The 12382-nt window shown below is 39.8% G+C and overlaps 1 protein-coding gene across 1 annotated transcript in view; it reads right to left on the bottom strand.

Annotated features, from left to right (window-relative positions):
• Positions 1–12382, bottom strand: part of SCUBE1 (signal peptide, CUB domain and EGF like domain containing 1) — a 298416-nt gene that overhangs the window by 79213 nt on the left and 206821 nt on the right. Inside the window, exon 9 of the mRNA XM_077807450.1 lies at positions 298–420. Coding sequence (XP_077663576.1) covers positions 298–420 — 123 coding nt within the window. The remainder of the gene's footprint in view (positions 1–297; positions 421–12382) is intronic.

The raw sequence follows: 12382 nt of genomic DNA, 5'->3' as shown, positions 1-12382 counted from the left end.
CCTAACCTGTGCTTATTCCACTACACCACACTGATGCTTAGGCTTCTGTTAGACTTACTGCAATTGCATGCCATTCCTATTAGTAGAGACGTTAAAACCTAGACTGGACATAGCATTAGAAATGACACTGTAAAAAAACTCTCGTATCAGCCCCTAGAGAATAGTCACCTAATACGTCTTCGCTGGCTTAAAGTTCTACGATTTGTGATTACAATCTGCAATAGAAATGATTTAAAAACAAACAGATTCATTCAAATTAAAGATTCACTTTATAAAAACAGAATAAAAGAATATTACCTTGGCAGGTTCGTTCATCTGTTAGTAGTTTATAGCCCTTCTGGCAGCTGCATTCAAAGCTACCAACAGTGTTTCGGCAGAAATGGTCACAGCCACCATTGTTTACCAAGCACTCATCAATGTCTGTGAGGAACGGATGGGAAAAGATTAGTTTACTTTCTAGAATAATGATAGGAATATGGGAGCTTGTGCAGTTCCCAACTATACAGCTGTCTGATTAGAAATAATATGTATGCAGTGTTGTTGTAGCTGTGTGAGTCCCAGGAGATTAGAGATACAAGGTGGGTGAGATAATATCTTTTATTGGACCAACTTCTGTTGGTGAGAGAGAGACAAGCTTTTGAGTTATGCACACCTGAAGAAGTGCTCTGTGTAAGTGCCAGATCTTGTCTCTCTCACCAGCAGAAGTTGGTCCAATAAAAGATATTACCTCACCCACCTTGTCTTTCGAAATAATATCACCAAAACATTCCCTCTTCCCACTCTTATTGGCTCTCTAACAGAGGTGAAAGATTGAATGGTCTTGAGACTGAACTACTTCTGTCTCATAGAGGTGGTACCTTTAGATCAATCTGGCTGAGGTACTTTGGTGGAAATAGGCAGGGAAGCATACGCGTCCGCTGCTCAGACATACCTGCTCCTGTGGTTACACAGAAGACTTCAGTCTCCATAGCTGTCGGTTTAGAACCTTTATTAGGAACTAAATTCGCATGAAAAATTTAAAAAATGATTAAAAAATATGGGAGAGACAAGATGAGTGAAGTAATATCTTGTACTGGACAAACCTCCGTTGGTGGAAGGGACAAGTTTTCAGGTTTACACAGAGTTCTTACACAGAGTTGGTCCAATAAAAGGTATTACCTCACCCACCTTGTATCTCTAATATCCTGGGACCAACACAGCTATAAGAACACGTAAGAAAATATGTGATTTTTGTCTCTGGTGTAAATACAGGGTCCACTGAATACCATTAGTCCCTATGTCTACCTTTCCTAATTCACTGTTAATGCAGGGCAGACTTTGAATTAGTGCATGTTGTTGTTTGTCGCATGCTTATGTATGCAATATTCCCATAATATGTATGCAACATTGTTTGTCGCATGCTTCATATATGCACATGACTCCATTTGGGAGTCATGTGCATATATGAAGTGCAGGATCAAGTGTGTGTCACTTAAAATAATTACCAAAGTGTTGTGAAGGGCTCTGTCAGAACAGATCTGCTTCCTTTGTCAAGCTGGAAGCTCCACTTCCCTGCCCCAACTTTTCTAAGAAAAGTTTTCTCCCTTCTCCATCCTGTTAAGCCTTGCATAACAGAACTATCATACTTCCCTGAACCTCCATTGCAATATTTGCCATGTTAGCTGTCCTCTCCCAGATTAAGGACTGTGGGTTCACAACTCATTTGAAAACAGCTAATTGTTAAAGAGAACCAAAGAGCAAACTATATATGCCTTTCTTTGAGATTTTATACAACAGGACAGGAGAGGTAATGTTACACACACACACAGTGCAGTATATTCTCCTGTGAAGGAAACAAGACCTGACATGATCTTGGAGAGTGATTTTCCCAGTGATCCAGGAAGCCTCTTACCAGCAAAACTTGGAAACTTTTAGGAATATCAATTGGCCATTTAAAAAACAAATCCTGCTAAGAGCAAGTCTAGGTGTTAAAAGAATGATCACATCGAAATGGAAATCTGCCAAAGATATGAATAGGGCTGTTGAGTGACCTGGTACAGTTAAAAATAATTACTTTGATATATAGGGGAGAGAGGAAGATTTTGAGGTGATTATTTTTTTAAGAAATGCTTGATTAAATTATTATTAATACATGTAATAAGCAAACAAGTAAATAAATCTTTAAAAAAGACACGTAATTACTGTGAGAATGTAGGGTGGTATTTGTAAGTAGTTATGCCTGCTACTGTGTAATATTTCTGGATATATAGAGCAACAAAATATGACAGCAGAAGAATAACTGAGTTAGAACTTAAACCTGGATCATGTACAGTATAATATAACTTTTAATCAGTGAGAGCCAGATTCTCTCACTCTTTCTCTTAGTAGTACCTTCCTCCAGGTGTAGTCCCACTGGAGACAACAGAGTGAGGTACTATTCAGAGTGAGTAAGGGAGGCAGATGCTTGAACTGCATTTGCAGTTAGAAGAGTTTTCTCATTTGATACTTATATGACAAGTACAAAGGAGGAAGACGTGATCCAGTGGGTTGATACTAAAAACTCTGGGCGTAAGGGTGAGCTTTACTGTGGGCTTGATTCTGAAACGCCATTATTAATGTGGAGTAGTACCTTACATTGCAAGTTGCCCTATTGATTTTAATGGGACTATTCATAGAATGAGATACTACTCAATGGGAGTAATGGCAGAATCAATTCTTATGTGATTTTTGGAAGGCTAGTTGAATTCTTTATGCATTGGCAACACACTGATAAAACTGAGTTAAGAGAAGAAACCTTACTTGCATGTTACATGCAAGCTGATCTTTCCAGGTTGAATCAGTGTAAAAAACAACTGGAGTGAGTTCTTTGGCTATACATTTTCAAACTGAGTCCCAGTAGTCAGGTGTCTAAAACAGTAGCTTTAGGCTTCCAAATCTGAAAATGTTGGCCTTTAGCAAAGAGAAACCCTGGACTGAACTTCAGAATATCATGGCCCTAAAGACTGGAGACAGATCCCATTTGATGTCAAATTGTGGCTAAAACAGTCCCATCTTAATAATAACAATAACAATACATCACAAGTCCTACTGATTTATTTCCTCTGCAAGTGCTTGCAGTCTTATTAACAATTCTTTCCAATCCCATTCTGCACAGTTGGGATTGCTTTACAGATCTCGTGATGGAAGACCATCACTGTTCAAGACCAGGTGATCCCAATCATCAAGCTTTCCTAGGGTATATATAACTACAGATTATAAAAATCTCCAAGCCAAGTTAAAAATCTTAGCCAAAAAGGAATTCCTGATTATATGTTAACTATAACACGTCATGTTCTGTACACATAGTAGTTACCCATCATGAAGAAGGTCTCTCTTACTCATGGTAAACACACTGATATCTGAGCTGCTACATTGCCCTATACTCTGAGCGCATGTACTCTGAATAGGAAATCACTGCTGAATCTCAGACAACATGGTGGGGTAACTGTGGAGGAGGACTGACTTGTTAATGATGACCATTGTATTTCACCGTGTTTGAAACCAAATTCTAGTAGCATTTAGCTTTTCTTTCAGGGTCTGTGAAGATGATATGGGATCTAACTAAAACTTTCCTGAACTCAGAGAGTCAGATCTTAAGCTGGTGTAATCAGTGTAGCTCCATTGAAAATACAGCTTTTCAAATTTATACCAGCAGAGAATCTGGACCAGGATTTGGGTGAAACAGAGAGAGTCCAAAGAAAGAGAACCTCTCCCTTACCCCCCACATGACTTTGGTACTTTTTAAGCCTTTTAGTTGAAATACTGACTGTGGGGGTGAGTTTTTGTGCGGCCTTTCGAAACCAGGACCTTTAAAACACAATGGAGGTCAAAACTGTTAACTGCAAAAACATACTAAAAAACATAAATAGTGCCATGTCTCTGCTTTCACTGTATTTCTTTCCATGGGCATAACGAGATTGACAAGGCATGTAAAAATTATTTCACTCTATGGAGGGCAGCACATTCTGCATTTCATTTGAAAGTGAACAGTATCCAACCATATCATGTCTGACTGGTTCATATAAATTGCACCAAGCCTATATCCCCACTATTTTTCTTTCCACAGCTATAAATAACTCTTGTTATGAGGCATGTGAAAATAACAAATGGTCCCGCTTGTGTGAAAGGGTGAGGGCCTCATTTATCTTTAAACCGATTGGTGCCCAACCTCAGTGTGTCCAAGTGGCTGATGTGAATTGCACCACGTCTCCAAAAAATGTCTATTCTTCACTGAATCTTCTATATTCACATAAATCATGGAAAGAAAAAATAATACCTCGTGGAAATTGATCACTAAATGCCCGGCATTTAGGAAAATTCCTGCACTCATTACTCAGTCAAACATCCCAGTGAAGTTAATGGAGCTTTGTCTGAATGAGGACTATCAAACTGCCTTTGATTTTTGCGTGTACCATTTTCAGGTGGTAACAGAGATTACATTCAAGAGGTTTCAGTTCTCTCTTTTTCTCTATCCACAGCTTTCTGTTCTGCAGTATCCCAAGGAATGTGAAAATGCAGAAATGGTACACTCTTCCACGGGGGTGGGTACTTAAAGTGCCTTGAAAACTGAAGTGTTTGAAGATTGCTTTGCTCAGACAACCTGCCATTCATTTCAAATATGCAGGCTAAGGTGTGTGATGGGTTTAAAATGTATTAATAATGAAACCCTGAAGGCTCTTTTTTTATTGCAGTAAGTCAGCGTCATTAAGTGATTCTTTACTCATCCATGTGATTGACACACCGCAAACGCTGAATTATAGACACTGAGGAACATGCAGCAAGGTAGAAATGGAAAACACACTACAGATAAAAACCACTAGGGCATTAGAATTTACTAGTCAAAGGAATATTAGGTCATATTTATTATTTTGTGGAAGGAGGGGTATAGGCAACAACTTCTGCACTCAAGCTTCTAAATTAAGTCCCATTAGCTCCCGAAGTGTCTCATTTTTTTCCTCTCAATAATTTTTATAAAATTAAAATAAAATAAAATTTAAAAATGTGGTTAATACAAAGGTAGGAAAATCATCTTGAATGATATCATTACCCTTTAGGAGAAATAAATAACTATTAGATTTAGATATAGGCATAGATCAAAACACCTGCATCCAAACAACCCAAACCATTCGAGGATTTTGGACCCAGAAGCAAATTTTACAGGCTACCCCCTATTTCTGTCCTTGGGAACAAACCAAATCCCTGTTTCTTCTGAACACCCCTAAGGTGGGGAAAATTCAGGATTCAGACTCTGCAGCTCAGGCCCATCTCAAACTACATTTTAAAGTTGCGGCTCAAATCCTGCAATTCTTCTGCTAGTGCAGAGCCTACACCCTTTCGGTGCCCCCTCCTGAAGTCAATTAATGAAGATTCAAGAGTCTGCATATGCGATCCAGGATCAGGGTCTTAATCTTTTGCGAATAGCCCACAATTTTGGTGAATGAATCCAAGTACATTTTTTTAAATGCTCCTTTTTTGTAAACACTTTATAAAGCTCCATCTATTCTCTATAACCCTTACAAACTAATTTTAGATGAACGGAGTGGGGAGAGGAAATACGATTCTGCAATGTAGAATTGCTTTATGCATAGGATTGTCCTCAATTGTCTTAGGAACTTAAACTGGGAGTCGGGTGGAAGGGACAGTTTTAAAAAAAGGAACAGCAAACACAAATGTCTTGTGATAAGTTGCATGGCTTCAAATTGACCAGAGGGAACTGTCAGTCATTTATTGTTTTTCTTTTCATGTTTTGTGAAGATGAATGGAGATGACTGGTGCTGTGCCACTAAGATCTGCTCAGCATAATGCATGTAGGTTTGCAAATGTTTGGAAAGTCCTGGTTTGGATCAGATTTGTGTGTGAGTGTGTGCATTTACACTACCAAAAATTTGCCTTGCTATATGCAGAATAAATTAAAAAGTACAGGTTTTTTGGATATCATAGAATTTAAAACTTTACATAAGCTGGTTAAAGGACACTGAAAGGGCAATCAATGTGCAATCACCACTTCTCTCTTAGACAGATACCTGACAACAATTTACAAAGCAAGCTTGTATGCTGGAAGTAAGGCTCTTCATTTCAATGGCTGGACAAATATTTGAACTGCATGTGTCTGTCTAACCCTTTACAGTTTTAAAATGCTGTCACACCCAGAAAACAATGTACTCCAAGACCAAGCTCAACTGGTTACAAAAGCTTCACACCCCATGTTACATTGATTAATGACAGATTATCAGGACTAATAAGGCCAATATTAGAATATCCATGATGGGACAGGAGAGGCAGAGAGACAGAAGGGGAAGTGACAGGAGGTACTGATACTCAGTCAGAGGGGGAGGGAACCAATCAGCTTCAGGCTGGAAAGGAGGGTTGCAGGGGTTCCTATTGGATTCTGGGTCCATTTCAGCCCCTTATAAGACTCATAGACTTTAAGGTCAGAAGGGACCATTGTGATCATCTAGTGTGACCTCTTGCACATTGCAGGCCACAGAACCTTGCCCACTCCTGAAATAGACCCCTAACCTTTGGCTGAGTTACTAAAGTCCTCAAATCATGGTTTAAAGACTTCAAGTTACAGAGGATTCACCATTTACACTAGCTCCCTGCTCCTACGCCCTGCAGCATCTGCTCCAGCCCCTCTGGGTCCTGCTCTTGCCTCTCCTCCTCCCTGGGCCCTGCAACATCCACTCTCTCACCCCCTCAGCCCCCTGGTATGCATGAGCTTATATGGAGGTGGAGCCCCCACAATATTTCCATTGCAGGGGTGTTACCTCACACTTTCGCTGCCCCTGTCCTGGACAATTACATCTATTTTGTCCAGGGAGTGGACTAGCTTACTCATTCTTCCTAACAGTTTCTCTTTTTCCCCATGTCACTGTCATACCATCTGTGTGTGCAGGCCACATCTACGCTGTAGTGACATAGCTCTGATGCTATAGTTATATGCTGCAGCAATCCCATAGCGTAGATGCAGACTATAGCCATGGAAGGGGTTTTTCCGTCACTGTAGGGACTCCCCCTCCCTGCGTGACGGTAGCTAGGTCAACAGAGCATTCTTCCATTGATCTAGCTGCAGCTATACCATGGCTATGGCAGTTAGGGATGTGGAGTTTTTTATATCCCTCAGTGCTGTAGCTATGTCGACCTAAGTTTTAAGTATAGACCAGACCTTGCTCTCCTGCCTTTAAAAGTTGCCAGTCATTTGAAAATCTTGTTACTACAATTGCCATTGCTGATGTAGATATTAGTCTTCCATACTTCCCAATATTTGAAGAGGCTAAAATGGGACAGGTCCTGCCCCCGTGGGGGGATGAGAGGCTTGTGGGGGGTAGAGGGGTTGAGTGCTGCCCCTGGTGGTGGAGGCAGGTCGTGAAGGGGTAAAGTGCTGCCCCTGGATGGAGGGAAGACCATGGGAGGGGAGTTCCAGAGTGATTCCACACTCACCCTGGAGTGGCAGATCATGTGGCACCTGTCCCATAGGGTTGGCTGGGCTTGGCTCCCCACTCCACGTGTTGCGGCCTGGCCCTGGTGCATGGAATTGCCGTGCTGCTCAGTTTTGGCCTGGCTCCCCTGACAGGATGGAAGGGTTTGTGGGTTAACACAAGACAGTCCTGCGAAACATGCGACTGTTGGGAGCTCTGGTCTGCTGATGTGTTCTCTCCTGAGTTGCTCCCACTGAGTGATGATAATGCTTAGCTCTGATATAGCATTTTTCATCAGTAGGCCTCCAAGTGCTTTAGAAAAGAGGCCAATAGCATTATCCCATTTTACAGATTGGGAAACTGAGGCACAGAGAAGTGACGTGATTTGCCCAAGGTCACCCAGCAGACTTGGAAATAGAACCCAGGGCTCCAATCCCATGCACTATCCACTAGGCCACACTGCTTAGGCAGTACATCTGTCACTGGGGCGGAAGGCACAGCTGTGTATTGCACACTTATGTAAAATATACACCAATAAATAAAAATGCATGCAAAATATGACCAGAGTGGCCAATAGTCACGGTATTAAAATTATATGGCAAATAATAGAACTATGCTTAATATATGTATCATCTGACAATATATCTGAAATATATTTAACACATAGGAATTAATGTAAACATATCAACAGCACTGTTCATATTCCATGGGCTATTTTAAATATCAGGAAAAGTGGCTAGTTCTGTAATATTTCAAATAGTGTATGTCCAGTACATTTTATTAGCTCTATAGGGCCAATTTCTGTCCTCAGCCCCAGTGTTGAAACCCTACTGGCTTCGATGGAGTTGCAATGGAATCTAAGTCTGAATTTAGGCTATGCTATTCCTGAAAAACCGCAGGACGGTTGTGGTCTAGGGGATTGCATAGAGTCAGGAGTTATAGTCCCAGTTTTGCTACTGACTTCTACTAAGAATTTGGGTAAGTCACTCAACATCTCACTACCTGAATTACCCCATCTGTAAAATGGAATAATAATATTTGCCTCTTTAAGCTCAAGAGAGACACAGTGGTATATAAGCAGAAAATATTGTATTTTTCCATATGGGTTTCATATGAATTTTACTGATATAATAACCAACGTTTTCCTCTTTCCCACCTCAGTCTTTATGCAATCTCATTACAAGGAATAATCCTTTAGCAAAACTGATTTTTTCCCCTTATTTATCAAAGAATATTACTTTTGAGTCCTACTCATTTGAAAGTTGATATTGTGCAGTTTAATTTGGATGCAACTTTCTTCATTTCCTATCCCAAAATACTAGTTGATTAGGGCGGTTGCAGCAGCTGCTGTGTTTTACCTTGAGATGGCTGCATTTTGGAGGTGGGTTAAGATCTATACGAGCATATTCTGCCTTCAGATACATGCATGCAAGTTCCACTGCTGCACAGGTGAATGTAAATTCAGAATATAGCTCATGGCCTGTAAATTGCTTTACATCTCTCAGGAGGAAATAATACTTGAACGCTTACATAGTGCCTCACCCATCTGATGATAACAAAGGTCAGCATGCTACAAACTCAATGAATTAAAACTACATAACATTCCTGTGAGCTGGGTAAGTATTGTTATGGTAATTTTTACAGATGGGAAAACCAAGATGGGAAGATGATGATGAGTGACTTGCCTAGCATCATACATGGAGTAAAAAACATCCAGAAAAAGAAATAGTCAAGCACATAACCCAGCTTCCTTGATTCCCTTAATGTCCTTCCTTTAACCACATCACTATCTTTTCCCTTCCAAGGAGCTAATTAAGTATAACATATGATAATCATTAGCCACCAAGTAGTAACTTAAAGTTTTTAATTTAATTAGTTTTGTGGGTTTGGTTGTTCAGTAAGGCATTTTCTTAATTACCAAAATTAAAACTAGACCTGTCAGACAAGGATGGACCAAATAAAAGTTAAATCCCTCTCTCCTTGAAAACATGGTGCCCACAAAGCACAGAGTGTTGTGCAAATGTTCTCAGAGCATGGAAAGGTTGAGGCAGGTTTCAACAAATTTCTCTCATGTCACTTTCTCTCTTTTCTTCTGGAAATCTTTGCAATTTCCAGAAGAAACCTGTCTTCAAATACAGATGGTAATCTGTCACACATGGATTTAAGTGTCAGCTCTTTACCTTCAGGACATATCCATTCTGACATTATCCACCAATCAATCAATAAAAAAGCCTGCCAGGCTGCCAAGAGATCAATCACCTTGTAAAACAAACATTATGTACTATTATTTTCTTATTACAGTTAAATTCGATTTATAGAGCACAAAAAGCATCGGAAGTGGAAAACTTAGACACTGTCAACATAGTTAAGGCCCTGAATTCTAATTTTTTGAAGGGAGGGATTTACTAAGCCTAATATAAAAAGACAGGATTTTCATTATAAAATTTCATTGAAAACAGTTTATTTTTCTAATAACTTAAAAACATGTCAGTGCAGTGCTGTCAACTCAAATAACCACACTGTTTTTGAGACCTGACAACCACAAAGTGAAATGGACTGGAAAGAGAGTGAAATTAACCTAGAGAGGTTTAATGTCCAACTTGAACACAGTGAGTGAAATGCAAACAACAAACGGTATAAATATTGGAAAGTTCTAAATGTCTAAAATCTAAATGTTACTGATAACACTTGGAGAGGATAACACTTGATAACATAAGAGAGGAGGGATGGGCCAGTGGTTAGGTACTAGTTCCCTCTCTGTAAAATGGGGCTAATTGCACTTCCCTACATTATAGTGGTGTTAGGATGGGTACATTAAAGACTGGGAGGTGCTCTGATGGAATAGTAAGTAGAGAGGTAGACTTGTATGTCAATCTTAAAAACATGGGGCTAATATTGCTAAGCTTACTATTTACTTCTCTGAGGTACTCACATGGCCCCCAATACCATATTATCTCAGTACCCCAGTCTTTAATGTATTTGCATTTCACAGATGGGGAACTGAAGCAGAGAGAAACTAAGTGACTTGTCTGAGGTCACACAGGCAGTCTGTAGCAGAGGAGGCAATTGAATCTGGTTCTAAATTAGTTTCAGAGTAACAGCCGTGTTAATCTGTATTCGCAAAAAGAAAATGAGTACTTGTGGCACCTTAGAGACTAACCAATTTATTTGAGCATAAGCTTTCGTGAGCTACTGCTCACTTCATTGGATGCTGTAGCTCACGAAAGCTTATGCTCAAATAAATTGGTTAGTCTCTAAGGTGCCACAAGTACTCCTTTGGTTCTAAATTAGTGTCCTAACCATTGGCCCATTCTTTCTCTCATCTCTAGTAAGCAGGATGGCTCACGGTATGCACTAAGCACCATGCATGGTTATAGGATCAGACCCTCAGTTTTTACTAAGGGCAAACTTGAGCAAAACTCCCACTTAAGTCCATGAGAGTTTTGCCTGGGTCAGAACTTAGTGAAAACAAATGACAGATTTTGCAATTTGCTGCCCCTCCACAGGTCCCAGTGAAATTAATGGACCTCTGTCCAGGTGCACCACAGAGCCTGCATGCATTGAATAGCAGAACTGAGGTCTGAGGAAGCACCTCAGGGTTTAGCCCATTATTTTTTATCTTGACAGAGTCTCTTTAATTTGGGCTATTTTCACTTTTTCTTGAACTGCGATCTGCTGAAGAACGCTGTATATTTATTTTGAACAAATGTAGTTACAGAGCTTTGTCTGGAAAGGGTGCTATGATTTTTGTTTGGTTTCATTACATAAGTTTAAAACTAAAACTGAAGCTTTTCTGAAAAATAAAAAATACTTTGCACCATACCGCAGTTCTAGGGCCAAAATCTGCACTGACCTGCACCCCCTAGCAATCCCACTGCAACATCCCCTTTACTATGATCATACTGACAATTGGGGCTGCAGTTTGTTTCCTGGCTACTCCTGTTGAACAGGAACAGTAAAAAGCAGAAAACAACTCTTCACCTGTTCAAATCACTCAGAGATTATAATGAATCAAAATCAATCAATAAATGGATCAGGAAACAATTTCCCCCAAAGACCTTTCATAGCTCTTAGTTTAACCTTCAAGGTCCCAACCCTGTTTCTACTGAAGCCAGTTACTTCAGTGGGAGCAGGATCCAGCCACATATAAAAAGTAGCTGTTTTTATGGCAATAAAATAGAAGAATAAAAAAATTATTTTTCAGTCTTGAATATCATTGACTCTGAATAGCTTGTTGCCTTAACCAACCCCCAAACTGCAGAATTGTGGTTGTTGACCCTCAGGGCATTTTATATTGTTGGAGGAATGTGAAGTCTTTTTAACAACTAAAAGGCAAAATATGACTCTCTCAAGCAGTAATTTAAAGGATCTAGTATTTTTAAATGAGACGAACGCAAAGACAAATAACAACCTCAAGCTTCCTTGGAAGCGGAATATTGCCAGTTCATGACAACCAAAAATGTAATAGATATGCTTGCTGTGTGATATGACTGAATAGTTGAAAGTAGGGTGACTAGATAGAAAGTGTGAAAAATCAGGACAGGGAATGGGGAGTAATAGATGCCTATATAAGAAAAAGCCCCAAATATTGGGACTGTCCCTCTAAAATTGGGACATCTGGTCACCCTAGTTGAAAGTTACAAATTAGATGACATCTGATCTGAATGTTCCATTGTTTATTGGAAGGTAATTTGGCACACTACATTTGTCTTTTATAGATGACTCTATACCAGACAAATGGATGGAACATCTTCAATTAAAAAATAAAGGTCTGACCATCAAAAACAAAAGGAAGGGGCAATAGAATCCATACAAGCATCCAGAAACTAGATCAGTTGACAGGGTCAGTGTTAAGCTTTTGGGATCCCCAGTGAGTTTATGCTCCCAGGTAGTCCATTAGAGATTTTGCCAATATCGGCACTGTCAACAAACTACTTTTCAACCCC

This window comes from Eretmochelys imbricata, chromosome 1 (assembly GCF_965152235.1).
Source record: "Eretmochelys imbricata isolate rEreImb1 chromosome 1, rEreImb1.hap1, whole genome shotgun sequence".
Taxonomy (NCBI): Eukaryota; Metazoa; Chordata; order Testudines; family Cheloniidae; genus Eretmochelys; species Eretmochelys imbricata.
This window is presented reverse-complemented; position numbering and strand designations above follow the sequence as displayed.